Source organism: Saccostrea echinata, unplaced genomic scaffold (genome assembly GCF_033153115.1).
Source record: "Saccostrea echinata isolate AGI-Se365-2 ecotype Australia unplaced genomic scaffold, CSIRO_AGI_Sech_v1 ptg000052l, whole genome shotgun sequence".
Lineage (NCBI taxonomy): Eukaryota > Metazoa > Mollusca > Bivalvia > Ostreida > Ostreidae > Saccostrea > Saccostrea echinata.
Genome location: NW_026889801.1, coordinates 2,060,432 through 2,088,244, shown reverse-complemented (window position 1 = coordinate 2,088,244; position 27,813 = coordinate 2,060,432). Strand labels below are relative to the sequence as shown.

Here is a 27,813-nt window from a genome sequence, read left to right as displayed (position 1 = left end):
GACTTTTAAGATTTATTGGCCCTTCCTATCAGCAAAATCTTAGGTTTAATTAGCTTTTCGTCAGAATACAAACTTGACATGTATCAATTTCCAAACCCAGATGAATTAACTTTTGTGACGGGAACAAATGTTCAACGCATTGAAGAATTCCCAATGCTGACCAAAATCGCCAAACGTGTCATCAATTTTGAGCAAATGTTGGCGTGAGCTGAACTTGCAAAATAGAAAGACATTAAGATAAATAAATGCGTTTCATATTTCGAACCAGGTTGTAACCTGACGACCCATTGAAAAAAGATATTTCATTTGTGTTTAATTAATTTATTAATCACTTTATCTATTTATTTATTTGTGACGATGTGTAACAACAAATGGAAGGCGTTTGACATAGTAGTTATTCGAAGCCAAGTACGCAAAAAATCATCTGGTTTTCTAGACAATAGTCCAAAAACGATTTTTTGTATCCATTTTGCCAGGTAAAGATCTTATCAATGGTGCTATCATACCGATTATGGTCCTCAATCTATAAAATTTTTGGGTTTATTGTTATGTGGATATTGATCCCCCTCCATGATTTAAGGGCTTAGTTTTGATAAAGGTGTTAAGGAAAAAGGAACAGCCATTCGCCCATAGCCATTTCACTCAGCAACATATACTGAATTTGTCTTGATACAGATCTACTGAAATTAATTTCAATTAATTAATTAATTAATTTGCTCTTCACTCCATGCGCCCTAAATTAAATTAAAACCATTTCTCAACTCATCGCCTAATTCTTGCTTTGGTGGAACATGACATGCATAAATATTGGAAGTAGTTTAATATTTACTTAAGAATGATCGATGTTTATTAATTGAATGCCTAGGAGTAACGAAATTTAAGGTTTTCTGTTTCAAAAAAGTGTTTCCCCAGGCCGGATTTGCTGATTTGTTGAGGACGGACACGAAGATGTTAATCGAAGGGAGAACAAGCTTAAAATACATATTTTATAACAATGTGCACATATATACACAATAAGTAACGATATTTGGCATCAAAACACTAGTCTTTCAATTGTATGAAGGATGCTAGCGAGGACAGTTAAATATTACAAGTGAGGATCAGGTTAATATTGCACGTAATGCAGCCATTACTTGCTATAAACGTAATTGTATTGTTTTTATAAATGATATATTTATATATGTCCCCCTTTCAAAGCTCATTGATTGGTGAATAAATAAATTAGTCTTATTATTATAGCCTCATATATCGATAACATTAAGCCTCCATGAAGTATATACTCGGGCGCTTACAACATCGGAACAATGACCGACGATGCCGAGTGCGTGATCTTAAGAGTATGAGGTTAAATTAATTCAAGACAATGGGAGTTTTATGGAACCCAATCTTAACGTGTGCATTATTATATTTATATTGCTTTAAACTCTGTGGTTGAAGGGGGTGTGCTTAAATTTAGATTCTACTAAATACAATAAAACCAATTGTAATGATTAGCTTATTCTTTGCCTTTTCCCACTGATTTTAACAGAATGATCGATTAACTGAACATTTAGTATTTTCTTGTGCATTTTTTTTTAAAAATGTAATTGATACAACAGTGAAAACATTATACTAATAATTGATGTAGGCATACAAGATGACATACCGTTTGTGCTGTATGTAGTAGTATTATGCATGTAATCCTCATTGCTGGTATTGACGTTATTCTCTCTCTCCATTTTGTAATGCCTTGTTTGGCTTTGGCGACTATAGATGTTGTGGACATCTTGGTCAATATTTACAGCAACAATACTCCTACAAGTAAGAGCCTCGGCTAACGTCCATACGCTCCTTACAGCCCTTCGGCGCGAAGTCAAAAACTCTAGCATGTTGAAGTACACTAACGGTACAATTAGTGCAAACAATCAGTAAAACCTCGTTTTTGTACGCCACAGTGTCATTGTGCGGATTTTATACGACATATTAAAAAAATTGAAGTGGGTCACGACTGTGGACATTATTTTCTTAAGGAAAATACCTTAGAAATGACTCATTTTAAGGCTTTTTCTGTTTGAACTGAGAAATGTAAGGAATGGTCCTCCTTTATGCAATATTTCTTTATGACTTATCATATTCATATACTAAACTCATATTTAATCCAATTTCATATATTTAAAAAAAAAAACATTAATTTCTAGAGCACAATAGATCCCAAACCGTACCTACTTCTTTGTCTTGATTTCGCCAATTAGCAGTTTTGTAAGTAACTGACTGAATTACGTATAACAGTGGTGTAAGATGTCAAGACTCATTTGCGAGTTAATTGAATGATATTAATAGCACATACAATGATTCTTTATCAAGTTTTCGATCTAAAAGTAATCAAAGAAGTATAATTAAAACGTATTAATTTCAGGGGAATATACATATATGAAATTTTTTGTCTTCTTAATTAACACTTAAAGCACTTACCAGTACTTATATCATTTTTTTTCTGACTGCTAATGGACACTAAAAATAAATGGTTTCCCAATTACAGACGGGAATACAATCATGAAATTCGCTTTAAATGAAAAATGTTTGATGAACTCTTAATGATATATAAATTGAAGCAAAATCTTAAAATGGTTAAATGTCTTTTATATTATCGCGTTACGTGATAATCTTCATAAATTACATATAACTATCTGCGTTTTCGTAAACACTAACTATCTGCCAGATTATTACAACATCTTTTTCTTAACATTGATCTAATGTAACATTTTGCTGAAGTATGGAAGTTAAAAAAAATCTCTTCATAACTTTGATTAATAAATCTTGCATTAAGTTTTGTTATTAGAAATAAATAATTCTGGTAAACGTTTTTCTTTCGAATTCATTTCACATAGAATAAATATCCATAAGTGTTTGTTAAACATTAAGAAAAATCTATAGTTTTTAGAAAGAGGAGGACATTCAAATAATTAAAAAAAGAAGAATTCACCTAGTGCATGACAACTCTATTTACCTGATACTTTGTACACTTTTGAACGTAATTCATCTACAGTCCCAAGTCTGTCAATGTATTTCTTAGCAAGTTCCGGATCTATGAAACATGTCTTGACTTCAGTAACGGAATCCTGGTAGACTAGAACACCCTAGGTGTTGCTCTAATTCTACAATGATATTCCGGATGTTCTGCCATTCTTTATTAAATTCTGAGTCAGAGAGAGATATATCAGTAGAATTACCAGAATATTTGTTCCGAAGAAGACGAATCCGTTCAATGTTTGCGGCAAAGCTTCTGTCACCCAGGTCTGGGACTTTCCCCCAACCTTTGGGAGGTGGAGGTATTTTGCAGACAATCCGAAGAATGTCGTACAATATATATATACCAAGGTCTGAAAAATCTCCATCATATTGGTATATTTGTGAGGGAAACATTATTTGAAGTTGTGATGCTTTCAAAGGGACTCGCTTTTTGTTTTTCTCATAATCATGAGACCGTTGTTTCATTACCTTGGATAATTCACACGGTGGAATATTCTTTTTAAGAATATCACGTAGCACATCTGTGCAGGGACCCATTATTAGCCTCGCCAGCCGAGCGGTATTTGTTGTCTCTGGTGCTGATGTGCACTTTAATGACGACATTGCAGATTTGAGTTATAAAGCTCTATTTACGTGTAAATGCGGTCAGCTTTGTCAAATCTTGATGTGACCTTTATTTTGTGTACAGGAAAAAAAATACATGACTGAAAATTTTTGCTAATATCAGAAGGAGAGCAAGATAAAAAAAAAAACGACCACATTATATGTTACTTTTAGATGGTAAACATTTAAACAGAGGTATATTTTTTATGCATTAAAATTTAGAAAACCTGTCTAGTTAGATCATACCAAGATTAGACATTAACATTTAAAACGAAAGTAGAAATGTTAATATTCTAAAGTGATGACACAGACTCCTGTCATTCCTTCTGTTTATAGATACCCTCTTAAAAATTCTCAGTTTATTACTTATGCATTATATAAGATAAATATTTGCTGTAACTTTGCTTCTTTGCGCCATTTTCACTCTCGGGTAAGGTCAGTCATTACCTCCTTCATCTAAATATAGAAGATATTGCAAAATACTGCATGCCTAGTAATCTGAGATAGGGTGACTCATGAAAAGAATAATAAGTCTAGAAAGGAAAAAAAACTAAATAAAGTACATTTCGTTTAAACCGGGATTGATGAAAGGGTGTATAAAAAAGAAGGGGTTTGGTATATAAAGCTTTCTATATCTTTTTTTTTTTTTTTATGTAGCTGTAACGATTTCTGCAATGTTAAGAAAATACTGGGTGTGTAGCTTGTAAAATGTAATAGGAACGTCTAACACTAACTCTAAATTCCAGTGTTGCATTAAAAACATTTTAATTCAAGTATTCTAATAAATTACTACATGTAATTAATTTCTTTTAGTAACTCAGATTTATAACTTAAAATTATGAGCAAATTCAGTAAAGCGTTGAAGTTGAAATCACCTTGAGTTTAAAGAGTCTTAAAGTGCAAATCCTGGTACCTATTCTTGTGACAGAGAAAGGTATAACATGATCCCATTGCCTTGTTATTTTTTTTTCTTTGCAAACATATAAACATCCAATCCGCTGTTAATAACCCTTAACATAATAAACGAAAATTAAACCATTCATTTTTTTTTAAATTGTTTTTAAAATATGATTTCTTATTATAATTTTATGCTGCTTTTAGCCTTTCTAGCAGTATTCCAAAATTTAAAAAAAAAAATGGTTCTCCAATGTATTAAGGTAACGAGCTGTGGATCTATCCAAACTATCAATGATACTTGTGATGACGATACTGTAACTTGAACAATCTGACTTAGTGGAAATGCACAGCACTGATGCATATTAAGGCACCGCATTCGTCCTGTTCGTGAATATTTTAGTTTTCTTTTATACATTTGATCAAATATCAGTGATTGTACCTTTGTAGAGTTGTATCCTAGCAATGTAAAAAAAAAGTAGTAAAAAAATTACCTGACCATGAAATGACGAATACTGACGCATTAAAATCCTCTTATGTCTGCTCTTTTCAATGCATGGACGTCAGAAAAACAGAATACATCAAACAAGGGAAGAAATAAATTTAAAGGGACAGCTCTACATGTATGCTACAGAGGAAAATTCTTTTTTTAGCTGACAGTAAAAAAAAATGTCAAATGCATTTCAAGTAATTATGAATTTACCGGGTGGTAGTTAACTACAAAATTTACGTTTTACAAATTCCCCCTTTTTATGTCTTTTTTCCTTTCAATCATGCAGCTCTTTCTCTCTTTTGTATGTATATTGTATTGCATATGACTATATATGAGTATTTACAATGAATTTTATTTTTCCTCATTTATTGGTCAATGAACTGATCGAATTGAATGGAATTGTAAATTGTGTATTTACCGCCACCAGGTATATTTAAAATCTACAACGTGATAGTAAAGCAATCATAGATCATATGAAGAACGAATTGAATAAAATTCTACTGAACTAACAATTAATTTTGTCCTTTCATAACAAAAGTTCTCATCCAAATCTTGTTTAATTCTTAAGAAGAAACAGTAAATGTTAAAATGCGAATGGATTTTCAAATCTGCATTTTATATTAAACAAATGCAAAAAGTAACATTTATATGCCTAATATTTCTGTATACTTCAACAAACTGTAATTTATTTATTTCATACATATATGAAAAAAAATACAAAATCGCAAAAATTCTTAAAGAAATTAATTAATAATTTTCTTATCGAGATTCTTATCCACACAAAATATTATCCTTTATTTGAAGATAAGGATAATAGATATCCTTGCATCTGAAAAAATGCGTAATTTTGATAATTATAGTTTTTTTACTGTGATTCTTATATCATATTCTCAGCACTCGCCAAATTAGGTACACATTGTATTTGCCCAAGTTCAATGAAAACGACGTATATAAGTAATCTTGACAAATTTCATAAATCTTGTAAAAGTCTATTCATGAACAGGGAAAAATCTCTTCGTAGTAAGTACCTGTGGAGAGCAGATCCAGGAGGGGTAAACATCCCTTGTAGGCTTCTCACACCCACTGGTATACCTACTCAGGTAAATGGAGCAATCCGTAGCCAAAACTGGTAGACAACTACGCCTAGCAAAATGTCAGTCGAAAAACTACTCAACAAAAGGATGTATTTGCAAACAAATTCATTTAAACGACTAAAGCATATGTAAAAAAGTGATTTCATGCAAGATCATAGATATAGTTTGATTTTATTCCTATAAGTCTAGGAATATATTTGGCGAGCTTAAAAAATCGATTATTCTAAAAACATCATTTACTTGTAGATCTGAAGGTTCATGAAATTCTCTCCAGCCGTTTTCGATAAAGAGTGTTTCCACTGAAGTGTATTGCCGTGGCCCCTTTTTCGGACCCCTCTAACATCATCTAATTAACTCAAATCTTAATTTTGTACACCTAACCCATATTTTATTATCTGTGTGATACATTACTTGCAAAAATTTACATTGAAAACGGCGCTTTAGTTTTATTAAAGGTAATTAAAAATGACCACTAGTGGGTGTTAATTCCGGAATGTTGCGCTTGTCCGAGCTGGGTTTTAATTGTGTGACATTAATATTCGGAGTAGGCGAGGCATTTCAGCGATCGATTGAAAACATGTAATAGCCAGTTATATAATGGTTTCTGGGAACTACTCAGCATGATATGATAAAAAAAAATACACAAAAGTAAACACAAAGAACATGTTTAAACTTCTCAAGGATTAAGTCAGTTTTTCTTTTTTGAAAGGGGAGATGCGGGGGAGGATCTTGAAGATGTACATGTACTCCCTCCCTAAATCCAGATTTTTCCCATATTTTGGTAGGTTATGGTAGATCCTTGAAGTCGTATAGTAAAAAAACAAAATCTAGCAGCTTACTAAAAAAAAAGGTGAATGACGGGTTACTTTTGTTTCGAAAATATTTTTTTTTTTATTTTAAATAGGGTAAGTTGCAATCGCAATTTTAGAAACGTACGTGGCGTATACGTGGAAAATCAACACTAAGTAAACCAGGCCTACTTGTACTTGTAAACACACACTTCACATTATTTTAATATAAAAAATAAAATAATAAAAAATAAAAAAATATAAAAGAAAAAAAAATTCTTCTGCATTTTCAAAAACATTAGTGCCGTATCGAATTTTTAAAATACTCACTCTCTCTCTCTCTCTCTCTCTCTCTCTCTCTCTCTCTCTCTCTCTATCTCTCTCTCTCTCCATACATAAGTACAGTAAATACTGGTGTACGGAATAACAAAACAAAACATTTTTTGCTATGCTGTAGTGATATTTAATCACTAAAACTATACGGTACGTCTACCCCGTGTACCTATATTTTTACAATAAAAAACATTTTGAGGAATGTTGCTATTGCTAAAATTTAGACTATGCGTTGGAAACTCATTGAGCCCCAAGCAAATCCCTAAATCCAAGGACTAAAACTAAAATATTACATTTGGCAAATTCCATTACCCTCATCTGTCAAATATTTCTTATGAATGGTAGCGTCATTATTTTTTATCTTCAAATGTGGACCTAATACCTGAACATTATTGATATCCATCGGATGCCACTATTATCATCGTTTCACGCCCCCCCCCCCCACCATAATTTTGCCAGTATATAGAACCCTATAGAAAACATAGCTACCATACACTTGTTCCCCTTCTAAAATTACGTCGGACCCCCCCCCCCCTTTTTTTTTTTGCTTGTCAAGGACTTTTTGGTAGTTGATAGTGCCCCCAAGTGAAAATGTATGGTTGTGCTCCAAAAACTGAAATTGATTCCAACGGGCTTGTGCTTTACCAAGAGAGGAATTTTATACATACCTAAAGAACTCCTTTGTATATATTGAACTCCTTTGAAATCAATATAGAGGTATGTTTTAATTGAAAAAATATTTTGTTAAGAAAAGTAAACGGAATTTAGTAGAAGGGTCAGCTTATTTTAGCCCCCTCCCTACATCAAGGTGAACGTAAATACATATTAATTGATATAAAATAAACAAAGCAAAAGTATAGAAAATGTACCAAAAAGAAGGGGTTGGGAGAAAAATTTAAAAAAAATACTAATAAGCAGAATTACAGAGAAAAATAGACGAAATTATAGAATAATACCGGTATGGAAATATTCAAAAATGTTAAATTACTTACAAAATAATGAATATTTTAGTAACTTATAAAAATACTGGGCAGAAAAAAATAATTCGATGTTGATCAATTGAAAATGTAACTGTCTGAATTACTAATCGCAGCTAAAAGCACGTGATTTATTGATTTTTTTTTTTTTATTATTATTATTATTATTATTTTTATTATTATTATTCACAAAGTTACCCGAGTCTACAAATCAAGTGATAAATCGGAATATTTAACAGTTCATAATGATGTCAATGACATGTAAATACCACCCGTGAATAGTGAAGGAAACGGTCGGTGTTTTGTACCATTTATCAAAAAGTTTACCCCGAGCGCAGGCTTGCCCAAAATTCTCCTTTAAATATGATGAATTTTCCAGAGTTATACACCTTCTGTCCTTTTGAGAAATCTGGGCAACAATGCGCTCACCATGTATTATGCCTTTGAAAATCAAAATAACTTTGAATATCAATGGGGATTCGTGAATTGCAGTGACCCCTCTTACAAAACACAGCATCGCTCTTTATTTTCATAGACTTTTCCTGTAATTTCGCAAAGTTGCGATTTATACATAGAAGAATCATTCATTTCATGAGCTATTTTCTATACTTTATTTTTGTGCAAATTACCGGGGGCCACATTTTGTACACTAAGTGCAATCATTCTTCCGTGCACAAAATCGTGAAGATTTTTCTTTTTTTTTATAAAAATAGAGAAAAAGAAACAGTAGAATAACAGGAAAATCTTCCGTTGGGGATGGAAGGCTGTAATAAACAGAAGGGAAATAATAGCTTTTGAACAAATCATAAGGATTTAGCACTTTTTTAAAGTTTCCGTATAATTTTGTTTATTAAAAAGTTCCGCCATCAAGGAATCGGGATCGAACCCGTAACCGTTGGATCACGGGTCATGTGCGCTAATCACTACGCTATGTATTCCAATACAAACTTATACATATGTATATATTAAACTAAATTTTCAAAAATAAAATGAAATAAATCTAATTATTACAATGAATTTTGTGGTATCCCCTGAAACGCTTTGATCGTTGCTCTGTAATCGAACAATTTTTAAACTGGACAGGACTCTGATAGATAAGTTGATGTTACAGAGATTTTAACAACCTCGTTTAAAGACAGCATTTTGTAAATTATAGAAGGTTGTTGAAATCCCTGTAACATCAAATTATATGTCGGTAGCCTGCCTTGATTTAAAAATTGACCTTACTAGGACCATGCTCTTGAGTATCGAATACGTTTTATGTTAAAACCTGACTGGTAGTCCGAGGCAACATGGCAGCTCTGTTTGTTTCCAATATTTATAACATGTTTATTTCAATGACGAAAAATGTAATCCATAAAACAATTACAAAAGAATTTGGCTGGGAGACACCACTATCAAGGAAGCTTGTTGACATATAAACTGTTTCTTGACTAGAAATGCATGTCACTAAATTATTACACAACAGTGATCTCCCAGTCACAATATTGTTACAACACAGATGCGATAATGCAATATAATACAACAAACTTGAATGAAAACAAAAGTGTTGCAAAAAAAAAAAACGAATAAGTTTTGGAGAAATAACAACTATATGCAGATGACAGCGGGGGACTACTACATAAAAAAGGAAATTTGACGATGGAAAAGCTGAAGTCATCTCGTTTGTCACACAATTTATTTATTAGTTAAGTAAAAGGTGTGTAACTTACCCCTCTCCCACACGATTTAAGAACCTGAATTTGAAAAAGCGAGTTTTGCTTTTTTAAATTACTGCCGGTTAAAAATATTGATGTCCCAAACTTTTCAGAAACGTTGCTGCGGGATTAAAATCGACTGTAATATATGTATCTGGTGTATGCATATATTCCATTGCTAGAAATGTTAAACTGACCATCTCATGAGCAGTCTATGTCATTAATCTACAAGGTTATACTGCAGCACTGTATGTCAAAAATAGTTTGGTTTTATTTTTGTCTGCTCTTCTTGTTGGCTTGATGGAAATTTTTACGCACGGGAAATAATTCAAACCTTGATGATTGGCATTTAATGAAAACATTAAACATGCATATATTCCATATTTGACATTCATAAAAACTGTTTTATTTGGAAATTTGATAAGCGAATACTAAATTCTATATCAAATTTGTTCTGTATTACATGCAGTAAAGTTTATTCATATATAATTCGTTTTAGCTTATAGCACACAAAACCACTTTCGTGTAGTTTGATTTGTTTCTTTGGTTGGTTGATTGTTAAACGTCCCTCCGAAAAATAGACACTCATTTTGAGAGGCCCCACTATGCGCTCGAGGGCTGCAAATTTATACCTGTACTCGGCACTTTCTGCCTTCCAGCACTGTGGGCCGGATCTTCTTCGTGCCAGCGCCTTCTGCGACACTGTACCTCAGTTTACACGGTCTCTTCCGAATGACCGATCGGGTTTTTTTTAAATATTCATGATTTCTTAATCTTTATTATACAGTTGAATTAAATCATTTATGATACACAGATCAGAAGGAATAGATCAAACATAATAATATCATTTCTACCTAACACAATTCTAAATAAGAGCATAATTTTATTTTTAAATGTAATTAACGAAATAATCAGGAATCAGATATGTATTGTAGCATGAAAATACAAATCAAGGTCTTTTCTAATATGTCAGGATAAGCTATGAACCGTTTGAAATGAGAAATGAAAACCTTCATAATTTCCTTTTAATCGCTTATTTTTAAAGCAAATATTATTTTTAAATTACCTTTTCTTCATTTAGTGCGTTTTGAAAACCATGAATTTTATACATAAAAAAAGTATGACATCAATAGATCTTTTTTAAAATTTTTAAACGTATTTTTTAATCAATCCAGGTAAAGTACACATAGGTTCCAATATTCCCTCTATTCATCTATGTCATGATGTTTTGTATTTTCAGGGCTGTAACTGTATTCTTCATTTTCCTGGATTTCATCATTAACATGTGTTGTAGCCGTTTTTTCAACAGAATCATCTATCAGCTCTATGTAGGGATTAACATTCATATAACTGGTGTTACATTTATCGTTTGAAGAATGCACTACTTCTAGATAATTACCCTCTAGATTTTGAGGATCAAGGTAAGAACCAGTACTCTTTCGCTCTTTGTCAATTTGAGTTTCGTTTTCTTCGCTTGGTTCACGCAACTGTTCATAAACTTCATCTTGTTCTTCAACTATATCATAATCGGGGTCATTGTACGGATCATTTGATAAGGTAAATTTGGATTCATATGGACTACTTGCTGCTTTTGGAACACTAGGAAGGCGCATGAGTTCTCTTCGTCTTTTTCTCAAAAGCATTTTTCTGAAACAAGATATCATAAAGGTTGCTATAAAATCAATATTTCACTAAAGATCACGATATGCAATGCACTTGAGTAATTTAGTTATTTAAGACATCAGTTTTCTTAAAGTCATAGTTTACTCAACAGACGAAGCAAAGAATGTGATGTTGTTCTGTTGACAATGTGTTTATGTTTGTCAATTGTCCTCTTTCGGCGTTCGCCCTGAATACTCTAGGGATATACAAAACGGTCAGCGTCCGCTCAAGCAGACCAGAAATGAAATCGGAAGGCGGAACTTGGGTTCTGCTTCTCGCTAAGTTGTGTCTGATAGTTACTGTACAACTTTTTTCTCACTTGCTCTTTATTACAGAGCCATCAAAGTGTCATCATCATGTAACTGTTTAAAGGGCTGTTATGCTTCGTATATTTGAATTCTTTTTTAAAAAAAAAAAAAACACATTGTCTTGAGACATAACTTTTATATAAAAACAAAATAAAAGTCAAGTGGGGAATTGTAGTCTGTTTTGCTCTTTATAAAATGCATAGATTCCATTTTCTTTTCTTTTTTTTTCTTTATTTGCCATAGGATCATAAAATGGCACAGGTTTGTAAAGACAGTGAGTCTTCGACAGAATGTTTGAAGTTTGGAATCCATCAAAAAGAAATACCGAATCCTCACAAAAGGTGGATTACACCATTAGTTCCTTATTTAGAGCTATAACATTCCTTAAGTTTTGAAAATTAATAGGAATTGTGATTGCATAATATTCTCTATATTTATTATCAAAAGAAAACCCCCAAAATCAGCAAAACAAAACAAAAAACAAAACAAACAAACAAAATGTGTTTATGTCTTGAAGTGCTTAGTACATACCTCATTGTTATTAAGCTGAAAATCAGGATGCCAACGAATAGCAAAACGGTTGTAGATCCTATGGCAACTGGGAAAAAAATATAGTAATTGATAAAAATAGACTTACCCCAATATCTATATACGTTAAAACACAATGGACCCTTTCAACAACATTAATATCTTCACATATTTAGTAACATTCATTTATCCTCAACTTACTAAACAACTGTGTCTGATCTAAATTTCCTGTTATGTCCTGGTCTACGCTTCCTGAATTGGGAGAATCTTTTTCAAGAAAGAAAAATATAGTTATGAAATGGATGATAACGAAAAATAAACATGCTCAATAGTCCAATCAAACAATACAAATTGTGAGCACAGCAAACATGGGCCTCTGAAGGCAGGGGTTGAATGAAGTGCTATCAGGAATTGAGCATTCGATCTGTTACCCCCACCTTGTGCATTATGTCACAATCGAAAAATCCAGAGTAAAAAGCAGTATGAAAATAATGGCTGGATAATTTCATAAAAGACGTCGGTGAAAAACTGACTTAAAAATATAATATATTTGCAAACAATCACTTTTTATCGACTAAAACGTTGATTTTAAACTAAAATTGTTGCCATCTTCGATTCATCAACTTATTTGTCAGTAGCCTGCCTAGTTTTTTTGGAAATTGTACGTAGCACATGTTGCTTCGTATCGAATCAACTTGGAGAAAAAACCTCATGGTGATACATGTGATGGTTTATTACTACAGAAATAAGGGAAGTTGACGCCTGAGAAGTTGAAGTCATCACGTTTATTGACTTATAAAATAAGTTGTAAATTTGCCATCAATGCCTCTCTCCAGTAAAACATCCAAAAATGAAACAGACGTGCTAAACTCTGTGGTATTTTATTTCTAGTTCGGAGCGAAATCTCGAATCAACATATCAATGAAAATGAATATTGTTTAATAATAAACTTCGTCGATATATCTAAATATTGAATTAAAGGCTTCAACTAGAGAAATTTCCTTTCGATGTAGAGGTTTTGGAATAAATTTGAATACAAAACAGGTCTGTATATAAAGGACAAAATTATGATCCATGGGAAGTCCAAAAGATTGCTGGAAGACCTGGTCTCCAACATCCTCGCAAGCCAGGGGTCCTGAGTCAACACGTTGCAGTTGGACCCTTGGCATATTTCATTCAATATTTGTGGGCTGACTGTAGCGACGTCTTTCGGAAAAATTACAGATCTGGATTGTTTTTCTTATCTCTCAGCCATTCACATTAAGCCATTCTATGATAAACAACTTGTAACACGTGCATTTGCGGTGTCAACTGAATCCTTATCTAACTATTTATGAAAGCTTTAATTTGATTGGTGCTTCTCAATGAGAGAAGCAAACCCACGAATATTGAATGAAATATGCCAGGGGTCCAACGGCAACGTGTTGACTCAGGACCTCTGGCTTTCGAGGATGGGTCTCCAAATGTTACATGAATATTGATTATGAGAATCTCCAACAGATTTTTTAATATCAACCTCGGAGTACTTGTGTGTAGAATTAGAATTTTTAACAAAATTAATTTGAAAATGACTATTTACAAGGTATGCGAATTTACTTGTGCAAACTTGGTGAAAAAGCAGTTGCCTATGACGTCAAAAAACCTAGTCTTAATTCATCATATGGAATGGTTTTATGAAGTGTTGAAAAATTGTACGTTTTAATGCTATTGATTTTTGAAGATTTCGCGATTTCAAAGTCCCTGGGAATTATTCGATTAATACTCTTCAAATATTTTGTACAGTATACCTGAAGTTTTTCTTCCTTCACTGCTGTTAATATCTTCATGATAAGTAACGAGGCTTGATAGAATATTTACTACAGCCCATTAGGTATCTTTGTTTGCTAGGATTTATTGAATCCAATATAGGTATAGTAATTCGAAATTTAACTGGTTGCTGGTAAAATCAAAAAAATATTTCTTTTATTTATTTATTTTTTTCCAGTGCTTTTAGAAAGAAAAAAAATGAATGTGAAGTTGTTTTATGAAATGAAGATCAATTCTGCAATTTTTTCGATTCGCTTTCTTTTACAAACCATTGATTCTTAGAAAAACAAAAGATATTGTACAAGAAATGCATGAAAGTCAACAAAAGACGGTAGAAAGTATTATTTTTCCTTAATTTGATAATTCACAATAGTTGTTATCTCTATTATGAACAACAAATGGCAGCTGCTTTGGTAAATTATTTATGACAAAACTCTTCAGTGGTATTATTTTTACACAAAATTTCTTTTACTGCTTAAATGTTTCAATGTCGTTAGTTACGAAGAGAGAAAATATGATATTTAGTATACCTACTGGTTGCTTTTACTGCAAATATCCCCGGGAATCTAAGATTAAAAATAAGTAAATAATAGATGCCTGCATGTTTTTAAAACTTGAGACTTGAATTCCTTAAATAATGTTTAATTACCATAGCTTGCTTCAATAAGATGTACCAGGCCACAAGTTTTCAATAAACACAAAAAAAAAAATTGTTTAAAACTGTCATTTACAATGTAGAATGAATAAAGTTATGAATTTTTGGCTGTTTTCATATCACACAGACGAAATGTTTGCATGTATACAGATGAAAAGTATACATGATGCATGAATGAAAGACTTACAACTTAACTTTATAATTGCCGTGATGACTTTTCTATCGTCAACTTCCCTTATTCATGAAGAAATATACCACTTTTAATGTTATCACTATATTATTATATCATTACCTAAATGAATATAAAAAAGGAAAAGGTGAAGATAACAAACAGTGATTGATTAAAAAAAAAAAAAAAAAAAATCTATAAGCAATACAAACCTGTGAGGAGGGCATAAAATACGGACTCCTTGAAATTACAGAGTTGGGATCAAGTGCCTAAAAGGAAAGAGCATCCCCTGTTGATCGGTCACACATGCCGTGAACCCTATGTATTGATCAGGTAGATGGAACATTTCCTAGTCAAATTCAGTATAAAAATAAAGCCCCAGCAATTGCTATAAAACAAATTAGCCAAAATACGACCCAATGGTACGAAAGCCCAGAAGGCTCACTCGAGATTCGAGATTCGAAATTCGAGATTCGAAATTCGAGATTCGAAATTCGAGATTCGAGATTCAAGATCCAAACTAACCAATCAAAAGGCGGATTCAATATTTGATTACTCCCCTTTATTAAGTTTATACTATCAAGAAATCATTGAATATATTTATAACAAATGAGTCATTTGCTTAAATAATAATGCAAGAAAAAATGTTATATGTTTCAAAACAAAATAAAAATGAATTTTGGGTAACGTTTTAAAAAATATATATGAAATCTTATTTTCCTCTTTAAAGAAAACAAGAGATACGTATATAGAATATTATATGGCCTTATCGTTGAATTCCGAAATTAGTAGGTCGATGAATTATTTAATAAGCACATTGATGAGGAAGAAAATTATTATTGATAGAAAGTACTAAGGATCGTTTTTACACTGCATAGTAGTTTAATTAAGGATACATTTCATTACATTTAACGGTGCATTTGTGCAGTTAGACTGATCTACTATTTGATATGAAATAAAATAAATTACAGTCTGAATTGCATATATAATTTTTAATTAATTTAAGTATTCAAAGCCTTAGACCAAGATAAGTAATTGAAAACTTAATTTATGTATTTCTCCTATTGGGAAACAGTGACGTATATTCCTTTCTACTAATGTGTAGGCTAATGTGAAATCACAGATTTCACTTAAAGCGCATCATTGCCGAAATGCGGATAGGCAAGGAGGGAGTCGCCCCTCTCAATAGAGAGGGGGGGGGGGGGTGCGGAGGACCACTTTCTGCGATATTGGAGACATCTATCATTGTCATTTCCCCAGTGAATATACTTATAAATCATTAAACATATCTATATGATACGGAAATTAAAATCTTCATGACCACTCTTAATAAAATTTGAGAAATTTTAAATGCTTACACAGTGCTTGGAAATTATGGAAACTTCTTTACTGAATAATCTAAATGTAATTTTTTAAAAAATGTTTTATGTTTGACTTCCTACTAACCCAAACATATTTCCTAATTTATACTCCCTATCCTAATCGTAGACTCCTGTTGCTGTCATTTTTTAATAGTCTGGTATCAACTTCAAGGTAACATTTCAATTTTAGATTTAAATAAAAAGTTTTGTATACTGTAAAAATTGGATAGGCATAAAAGTGTGGATTGCTAAAAATACTTTTATTACATTTGATGAAAAAATATTCTAGTAACTGGTAAATAAATAAGATTTATGATCAACTTTCCCCAATTTTCAACCAAATACATGTATAAATATTTCTTTTTTTTTACATCAAGAAAATGATGTGTAGGCAACATATGGAATATATACGCCACTGGGAAAGCAGACACGATTATTCTTTATCACTACTACGATGTCTTTCAAGATTTCCTGGGTACACTAAAAAGGCATACATGGACTAAGTAATTTTAATACGTACTTCTTTAGGCTATACGATTTTTTTCAAAGTCCTAAAGATGTATAGAGGGTCCGTTGTTTTGTTAAAATAATTAATTTTTTATCATTATTAAATACTTTTATATTTTTTTCTCTATAGCCATTCAATCATGTATTGGAACTTGTGTATTGATTGGTTATATTATGTGTATCTTGCAAGACCCAAGCGGTCTTCATATAGATAATTATCGAATATATAATTATTCTGCCCTTGCATCGCAAGATTGACACTGAATGTTGATAACCGAACATTTGTCTCCCGTTGTAATCAAATAAACAACAAAGCCATAGGACCCTGGGCACATGCTCCCCCCCCCCCCATTCCACTTATATTTTTTACCGATAAATTCGTTGAACCCTTTGAAACCAGTATTACTAATTATTATTAATCGCATTGCACACTCAACTTTTAAAAACCCATATAAGTAACTGATCACTTTCTAATACCTTGTCACAAACTCTATCCTCTTTGAAACCCGTATTACTAAATTAATTATTATTAATCGCTAGTCACTTGTTTTAATGCACACTTATAATTCTCAACGACTACAATACCCCCCTCCCCCTCCCCATTTGCTCTTTGAATCCGATTAACAATATTTATTATTATGACATCAAACCTGTAAACAAGGTAGATAATACGATATAGATATTCTTGATATAAATCTATTATAATATTTAAAAAGTTTTAATTTAAATTTAAGCATATTTTGCAGACCAAAAACCCAATATTTTTTTCCAATTTCGTTCTGATATATATAACACTCTTTCTTGCATTGTAATATAATAAAATGACCTCTTCGATTTGAATATATTCAACGATTTTTTGAAGGTCAAAACTTAGCAAAGGGGAGTAATTGAATCTTAAACCGCCTTTTGATTGGTTAGTTTGGATTTTGAATCTCGAAACTCGAATTTCGAATCTCGAATTTCGAATCAAGTATTTCGAAACTCGAATCTCGAATGAGCCTTCTGGGCTTTCGTACAATGGTTATATTTTCTAATAAGGTATTTGTAACGACCATAGAATTTACGAAATGCTGACTTTAAACGAGATTGTTGAAATCCCTGTAATATCAACTCATCTGTCAGTAGCCTGCCTCGGTTTAAAAATTGATAGTATTTGGAGCATGCTCCGCGTACTCATTCTATATGCTCCCAGTGGATTTGATCCGCAACAATATGTTCTACGACAATAATTATTACGATGCAGGCTAATGACTAATAAGTTACATTATACATGTACAAGGATATAATCAATATCTTTTAAAGGCAACATTGCGTAAATTCTTTGGTCGATACAATGACCTTGCCTGCAAATACAATCTGTCGTTATTTCGAATGACGACTGACGACACATGTAAACTGTTAAGACTCTACTGTAAAATTCAGGTATCTTTACTGTCGTTTTAAGTCTGGGTGCATGTAATTATTACTGAATATTTAAACATTACACCTGTTTTTAGAGTCTCCTTTTCGCTATGCTTACAATTGTATTATTTCAATGGTCTTTTCACTTACATCCAGATTGCCTACAATTCCGTCGAAAACCTTAATAGTTAAGTTCTAGATTTCTTCCATAAAAAATCAGATTGAATATTAATATATTTGTATCCATATTACTTTCCACATTTGAAATTTAATTCCGTAAATTGACAATCATCTACATAATTTAATGATATATGTAAGCAAGAGAAGAAAAGAAGGAAAAGGGGGAAAAATCTCTATTTTTAAGTTCGAATTTATTCTGACGTCATAAGTCAACTGGCGCTAAAAGCTGTCAAGACTCATTTACTAGATCTTAAACTTAATCTAAGCTGAAGATTTGTATCACAATATTATAAAATCTATAACGTGCAATAAATACCTTCTGTCGACACAGGAAACTCAGATATTTTTGATATACCTGGAAAAAAAAAACATGCATGAAAATTGAAATAAACCTTTAAGCTGTAGTTAAGATCATATTCAAATTGAAAAATGATAGCTTTTTGGAAAAAAAATCGTAGGCATTTAATGTCATATAGTAGTTATATAGTTACAATGCAGTGGATATGTTATGTGGGAGGAGAAAGACCGTTGTTATTAAAGAGATAGAGTGGTTGAATTAAATTGTGATTAAAAAAACATGTATGTATGAGGCAAATAGTTTGGTGTTTGGAATGTGCAGAAAGTAAGAACACAAAGAAGTCACATTAGAAAGGGAATAGTGTGTGTGAGGGTGTGTGTGTGTGTGTGTGTGTTTTAATATGAAGACATATGGCTTAATTTTTTTTCTAATATCAAACTTTTTTTTTTTTTTAAGAAAATTAAATATTGAAGGCATAACTAATTTTCTAAAATATAGTTTTTTTTTTTTTTTTTTTTTTTTTTTTTTTTTTTTTTTTTTTTTTTTTTTTTCCAAACAAAAATACAAAAAGACGAATTGGCTGTTCAAAAATAAGAAATTTATCTGTATTTAAGAAAGAGAAAGGTAAAATAGATGTAACACTTGTTTATTCTCCTGTGGAAAATAAAGATATGAACCAACTCTTTAATCTGTTATTGGAATCGGTAAATATCCGTAGTATTAAAAAATCCATAGCATTAAGTATGCAATCAATTCTCCAACGAGAAAACATGAAAATATAAAATTGTAAATAAACTGTTCTTACAAAGACTAATATTAGCAGCATCTTGAGGTATCAGGGATGTAAACTTCTTTGCCGTTGATACTTTATCCTTTGTCAGACAAGTGGAATTCGTTTCATCGTTTATTTTTGAAACTATACAATTTGCTACACGTTGAAAATTACTGAAAAAAAAAAACAAAAATAATGATTAACTTTGCATCAAAAGGAGTTTAATTTAATTGCTGTATGCTAAAAAGCTAGGGATTGATTTATTTATTTATTTTGTATTTTGACATTGAGACTTTATTCCTGAAAAGTGGCAAACCATTGCCGTGTAAATTTGCATTATTTCCTCAGTGAGTTTTAGTAATTGTCAGTTTATGAAGGTTTTTTCTCTTCTTTTTTTTTTTTTTTTTTTTTACATAAAATGATCCAAATGAATCAGATTTGTATTAGTTAATATATTTTTACAATGTATCTAACTATCTGATAAGATATTTCTATATTGTTATAGATAATATATATTGCACACTTAAGGAAGTTGGATCCTGTCGTCAAAAGTAATGAGAATTTTTTACCAAGTATATTTTTAGAATCTACACACGTAGCTTAATTAAAAATGAAAACAAAAAATGGGGGTCAATGCGCTTCTTTTGGCGCTACAGGGCATTTAGTTTGACCTTTTTGCACTGTAAATACATCTTACACATGATTCAATTTTTAAAGTTTTCCTTCCAATATTTTTTTATTCAAATAAATTATGGGAACAAACACAGTCTTATTTCATTTTGAATAGATACATTAAAATTTGTGACAACAAAACTTTTTAAAATTACTTCCCATGTTTAATTATTTGACCTTTTTGCACTCAAAAATATCATTTTTCTGGCATTGAAAATTTTAACAAGCAATAAAATCATTTGTAAGTAATGACATTTTACTGAATTTAAGTAGAATGGTTAAAAGTATCTTATATATTCAGAAAATAAAATAAAAAGTGGGGGCCTGTGATGTTAATTTTTAGATAATACTAAAATAGTGCTAATTTTAAGCAAAAGTTAGGGCTATTTTTTTCTGTATTTTCGCAATATATTTGCTATATTTATTAAATATGATGATAAAATTCATGATAGTTTATTTGATATATAATTTAGGACCAGGATGAAACAGTTCACGGCACAGAATAACTCTGTGTGCAGGCTGCATGGAAAAATAGGAATCCAAACTTAACATATTTCAAATACTTCGAAAGAGAAAAAAATGATTATTTTTCTTCTAAAAATCCATCCGCCACAAGATATAGTTCCTCTCTTAATGCTTTTGGTATGGAATTTAATCATGGAGTTTTAACTGAATATCGTTTAATTGGTATTGTAGAATCCAAATTTATTGTAAGAACTAAAACATTATGCAGAATTTTTCAAATATAGGTTAAGACAAAAATCTGCTCAAAAGCTCAGGAGCGAACCTCGTTAAAACATATTTTTGTAGTTTCACCTGAATACTCCAAAAAGATTTTTTTTTTTTTATGAAATGTACACAATTATCATTAAATAATTATGTATTTCTTATTCGACTTCTTTTCAGAACATGCTAAATGATAACTTACCATCTTTTCCAAATGTTTATTTTTTTTCTTGGACTATATATGTATTTTTTTTTAAATCAGAATTTGAAACATTTATAATACACAATGTTTTGAAATAAGGCCACTTTATTTGATGCGTTGCTTCCATAGTTTTCAAGTATCTTGCATCCATTGACAATGCTTCTAACTCCTGATAATCAGGGGTGTATCTTCAATTGAGTTTAACGCAGTGAGGTAACTGCCTCACTTGAATTTTAGCCATTAAAAGTGTAAAACTAGTGTTTCGTATTTGTTGACCGCACTGTAACAATATGTATGACAAACGTCAATCAACATTCGACTTAACGGTAGATTGTATTTGATAATAAGGTCATTGTATTAATCAAAGAATTTGTGAAATGTTTCATCATATTTCAGTCTTTCGACTGGGATATTATGTGTTGCCCATGTTTGGATGACTTTAAGGCTGTTTGCAATATATTCGAAAATGTTGTGTACAATTTAAATGATTTTTCCTGACTTCAAAAGTGTAATTGGGTAAATACATGTATACAATTTAACACAACTTTTCACTTCTTGAGAATCATTAACATTGAAATAAGAGTGAAATGAAAAATGCAAGGTCTATCATTTTCTTTTCTTTTTTTATTCTAATGAATGAGAATCAGGAAAACCAAGTCTTTAACACGAAAGTAATACTGCAATAATCTCCGTAAGTACATTTCCTAGCTTCAAAGGTATAGTTCCGTCTTTCTGTGTATCAATGTTTTTCTTGTTCACAGAAATAAAGAAAAATACGTTAGGCGACATATGTGCAAATATTTACCGGCACAATGTTTCTGAGTTTGACTTCTCAAGAGGGTACTGTAGATTGCAAGGGTTTCCGTAATTCACTAGTCCTTCAATAGTTGACACACGTGAATCTGTACACGGAGCTTTAATACCTGTAAGTGTAATAACTATATATTAATCATCTTTTAATTCGTTATCTACTTGCAATAACGAGCTTTAGCTATGTTTATGGAACCATTTCTAGCTATGTTAAGACTTTCCCAAGCTTTAAAATTCAATACAGAATATTACATTGCAAGCTCGATTTTGATTTTACTTTGTAAGATATGTGCTTCAGTACAGCCCAATTTATATAGAGGGTTCTGTCAGGTACATATTAATATATATGCTATGAAATCACATGACTGCGTTGATCACGTGACGGTCATTTATAATTTTTTTTTTGTTTCATATAAATTGCTTCGGCGCAGCCGATTAAAACAATTCTTTTTAACATTTTGTCATTTAAACAAACTTATCATATCTTTGTGTTCTCGAAATGGATTTGGCAAAGAGACAGTATTATTTTAGTACAAAAAATTTCATGAGTTCATCTTATTGACACAATTGAGGGTATTTTCCATTCATTATCGTAATTTTAATTAAAACAAAGCCAGTACACATTTTACCCAAGAAACATTAACTTAGAGAACAAACTCCTCTTAAAAAATTCCTTAAAGATCACAAGTTAATCTTCATTAATCGCCTGTGCCTGACTTTCATACGTATACTCTAACCACGGGTAAAAACAAAGCACATTTCAAAAGTATATTTTCCGTAAGCATTTTGAAAACGCTGAGTTTCAATCAAGGGTAACTGGGCGAAGTATTTTGAAACATTCGATCATTCAATATTTGAAAATATAACTAAGGCACTTGGATTTTGCAATAGCCTTCTGGGGTTTTTACTGCATGAAATAATGGATAAACTGCATGCCACTCCCCCGTCATAACAGCTCAAGGTTCCAGTAGCGACGTCATTTTCCATTACGACGTAATATATAGGTAGTTCAGAAAAGTGAATACACAGAGTGCACAGAGTGCACTGTGATATTCTATGGGAAGCCTTAACCCACCTGCATAATGCAATGTAATATTGCAAGATTTCATCCTCTCCTAGGAATAGGGATTTTTTTTTACTTCCTCCTAAAATGCTCGGTCTTATTTTAGCATGAAAAAAGAAAAGAAAGAGACTGATTTTTTTTTTTATTTTATTTTCTAGTTTGTAATATGAATTCTTATATACTTCAATAAAATGCAATGATAACAAACAATTATTAAGTTCAACAATCCAATCAAGCGATTGAAAGCGAGGGCAAAACATACTGTATGTGTACTTAAAAAAGCGGGCTTCATATTTTAGCGGCTTTGGCGCAGACAGCGATGCGCTAATTCATGATTACCGTTAATAAATGAATACATGTTTTTCATTTACTTCAAATATTTACTTCGATCTGCCATTTTATCAGGCCTCGAACACCGAATCCGATTTAGTCGTTATCTATTTCAACAGGCAATAGGCCTATATAGTACATAAATGTATGTAAATATTTATCCATGTTTAAAGAGATTTTTGTCCAAATTCACTTTTTAGCATCAATTTTGATTCAAAATGGGTTATTGGCACTTGTCACTTGGACCATTCAGTTCAAATGTGTTGACCCACATATTCTATATGTGAACCTCAACAATGTACATGTACGTGCGGTATTAGTTACACAATACTACTCTAACATAATTACACATTATTGATCCTCCTGCACCAGGAAATCTTAAGTTAATTGTTTTTAATTAAAAGTAAACGGTAATTAAATGCTCAACAATCTACAATCGCACAATAAATACCTCAAGGCTATCTGATTTTCAGCCAGGTGGACACGCTAATTGAACAACAATAATCTAATACAATGTTTAAAAATTATTTAGAGTAAGATATTAAATTTTACTTAAACTCAGAGACAATAAGTATTTTTTTAATTTTTATTTTTAGCTCTACATGTGTAGCGCTAATTCACGCCAACCACGCCATACCCGGTGAATGCACTAAATTTTGAATACGTTAATTTATGTACACATACAGTATATAGATCCCTGGAAATATCAGAATGGAAAACGTCAGTAATATTAATATTTCGACCCATAAACAAGTTGCACACGCAACTAGGATACATTTTTTCGTGTGCTGCCCAAAACTCTTCGCTGAATATTTGAACACATTCTAACATTTTTCATTTCCCCCAGGTTTATATAGTTTAAAATGTTAAACTGGTTACTTTTTTCTTTTATGATAAGAGTACAATCCATAGCTCACTAACTGCTGAAAGCAGGTTATGACGAATAGCGTAAGAGGAAAATTCGGTTTGGAAAGAGGTCCTTGTTTGAATTCTGATGTTATAAGGGTTGATGATATGGTGTTTTTGTTCAACGAATATTATTGTGAAAGGTTACTGGATATAAAGGATTATAACCTGATTCATGTCTGACTGTTTTATTTGTTATTATCAATGTATAATCTTCAAAATCAAATACAAAAACCCCGATTACTTGTTTATCCTATCAAGTCTTTTTGTCTATCTCAAAGACTAGATCATGAGTTACATGTAACAATAATGATTATGGAGTGTAGGCAAAACACTTATGTTTTCAAACAGACGTGAAAGTCATTATGAGAAAAAGAACATGATTGGAAACAACAAATACCATTCATAGTGAAGATTAATCAAAAGGATAAAAAATTAAAATTTAGTAAAATTCTATGCAACTGACATAAAACATCAATTTCCCAATGGACAAGAGTACTTAGTAAATGTACACATATCAAGGGTACTTACATAATTATACATAAAATAATCAACAAATTCAATAATTCAATATTATTGAATTTCAATAAAGCAATTATTGTCATGTGTTGCATATCATTTATATGACATACTCGAATAACACAGTAGAAAGTAGTGTTCTGGGGTCCGTTTTACAAAAGAACTTACGACTATGACCAAAATGTAAGTCTGCTTATAACTCTCTATTTAACACTGATGTGAAAAAGGTTTTAATCTTTTTTTTTTTTTTTTTTTTTTTTTTTTTTTTTAAAAGAATTTAAAATATTTTTATGCTAGCAATTTCAAACAGAATCATTACTTTTGCAAAATTTTACAAGCTACTAAAGTTTTTGGTCTTAGGTGTAAGTTCTTTTGTAAAACGGGCCCCTGACGTGCAGATATTATTGTGCCGTGTGGTTACATATAGGACACATGTATGTAAAGACGCATGACCTTTGGAAAACATCGAACAGATATCACGTTATTTTCTTCTCTGCATGTTAAAATTGCACATACATAAATGAATGTTTATATATATCCATATTATAATATTGTTTCATATATTATGCGAGTTTGTTAATGTAGTAGGAAAAAGTGCCACTTACACTGAGAGATAGACCTTCCCATTAATCTTTCTAAAATGTCCTGTCTTTGCAGAGCAATGGATTTTAACTCAATCCCAGAACATGGCATTTTCGTAGAAGATTCAATACGTGTCTTCATACATTCAACAATTTTCCACAAGCGACTACATCAAATAAAAATACAATTTATAAAAGCTTTTGATAAAAAAAAATTAAAAATACGAAATATAACAAGTATGCTCCTATAAGATTAATTTTTCTGTGTATTTATACATATAAATTTTCTTAAATTTGTTTGTTTTATGCAATCTAAGGATTTAATAGTGTCCACCTAGATTGATTAGGCTTTTCTAATTTTAATGGTTAATTGATTGAAATCTCCATTTTGTACTATTTTATCCAATAATAGGTTTTCCCTATGAGTGCAACTTTAAAGTTTTAACGTTTCATCTGTTCATCAATTTGTTTTTGAGGCCTCTATATGTGACTATGTGTTTCACTGAAATCTAAAGAGATCATGTATGTTTGTATGATTGCAGTTTTTCTACTCTATTGTATTTTTTCAGTCTATGGAATATTACCTTTATCTGATCAATACATAGGGTTTGCGGCATTGATGTGACCGGTCTGCAGGGGATGCTTACTCCTCCTGGCACCCGATCACACCCCTGAAATTGTTTTAGGGGTCCGCATTTTATGCCCTGTCCATAGATTTCTATTGTTTCTAGTTTGTTTGTTTTTTTTTTGTTTTTTTTTATTATTATTATTATTATTATTATTATTATTTTATCGATCACTGCTTGTAACCTTCATCTTTTTTTGTGTCTGCATAAAAAAAACCTCAGCAGATTAAAAAATATACATATTTTTTTTCTATAAATATGCAATGATTTCTTGTTTTACGAATGCTATATAAAAATATATGGCTATATCATTAAAATAAAACATTCTTCACGAAGCATGTTACTTACTGTAGAATCATCATTGTTCGTGGGGGATCAATGTTCGTGAATTTCGTGGGTCACCCTTACCCACGAATTTACATCATCACGAACGATTTCTTTTGACAACGTACTGATAAATTAAATCTCCCAAATAATCGAGCTTCCCACGAAATTACATCCCCAAGAACCAATACAATTTTGCTTGCCCACGAACATTGACCCCCACGAATTTAAAGGATTCCACAGTAGTGCAATTTTTTTTTATAATATTGACAATTTTTTGTGAGTTTATTAAAGTATACTCTATTCTTGAATTAAAATCAATGAATATTATCTGTGAAACACCATGGTTCCTCTCCATAACTACTTATTTACTTAATTTTACTTGTTTAGATATATAAAATGTCATTCGGCGAAAGTAAGTAAAGTTTGTAACTAGAAATGAATCATCATATAATTTTTGATATTATTTATGCATTATATAGAAAATCCTTCTTGATGTAAAGATAAGTTCTGGTTTGCGGAAAAATTACAAATTTACCTGCAAAATTCATTACCGGTTGGTTCAGCAGCAAAACAATCAGATGCTATTTGTTGAGTATCAATCGATTTGTTTAGACATGGGGAAACTTAAAGGAAGAAAAAAAAACAATAATACATAAAAATAGTGAACCAAATATGTATGCAGTTATTCTTTTTTCCTGATTTATTGGAAGTCACTTTGCAGTCAACATTTATGTCGATGCACTAAAATGTAGTTCACAAGCACTTACAACAAACGTCCACACCACAAAGTTCCCAACGAATGGTTGAATTATTGGTGAAGCACCATGGTTCTTCTCTGTCAAAGTTTCTACAGAAGTTCTCTTGCGCAAGACTAAACATAAAATAATTTTGTTCATGTGGGCTCTGCATATCCCATCTTTGACACAGTAACCCGGACTTTGTTACTCTTTTTGTTCCTTTGTATAAGAACCCCGGCAATCTACAGTCTTGTGGCGTAGATATCCCTTAATATTAAAGAAATTAGGCTTGAATCCAGTATATCTTTAACGTATAGTCTTATATATATTTTCATCTTATTAATACCTTAAGATAGTAAAACACACACCTGATTCAATTTTAAGTCATCGTTTCTAAAACACACCAGGATAAAAAAAATTACAATAATGTCAGTAATCGATGATCCTTGCAAGACGAGTTATGAAGTGTAACATGCAGTTGCCCTAATCTGTAAAACAATTGATGGAGGGGGATTATATGCATATTTCTCTTTTAAATGATTTCAAAGTGTACATATAGCATATTTACATGGGACTTTGCAATTCCCCACTATCTTTATTCCGTGTTTACATCACAATCTACTCAAATAAACCAACATCAATACTGATTGATTGTTGTATAACGTTCCTCTCGAGAATTTTTCACTTATATGGAGTGGAGGGCTACAAATTTTGACCTATACTCGGCACTCAGCGCCATTGAACAGTGAGGGATCTTTTGAGTGCCAGCACATACTGCG

The 27,813-nt window shown here is 31.5% G+C and overlaps 2 protein-coding genes across 2 annotated transcripts in view; both read right to left on the bottom strand.

Annotated features, from left to right (window-relative positions):
* Positions 1-27,813, bottom strand: part of LOC133203872 (uncharacterized) — a 155,700-nt gene that overhangs the window by 10,946 nt on the left and 116,941 nt on the right. The window lies entirely within an intron of this gene.
* LOC133204204 (uncharacterized) lies at positions 19,513-27,297 on the bottom strand. The gene is made up of 5 exons (XM_061339951.1): positions 27,065-27,297; positions 26,833-26,920; positions 25,369-25,511; positions 21,941-22,058; positions 19,513-19,708 (listed from the first exon to the last, which is right to left on the bottom strand). The coding sequence occupies exons 1-5, from the start codon at positions 27,204-27,206 to the stop codon at positions 19,513-19,515; spliced, it is 687 nt and encodes a 228-aa protein (XP_061195935.1). The 5' UTR covers positions 27,207-27,297.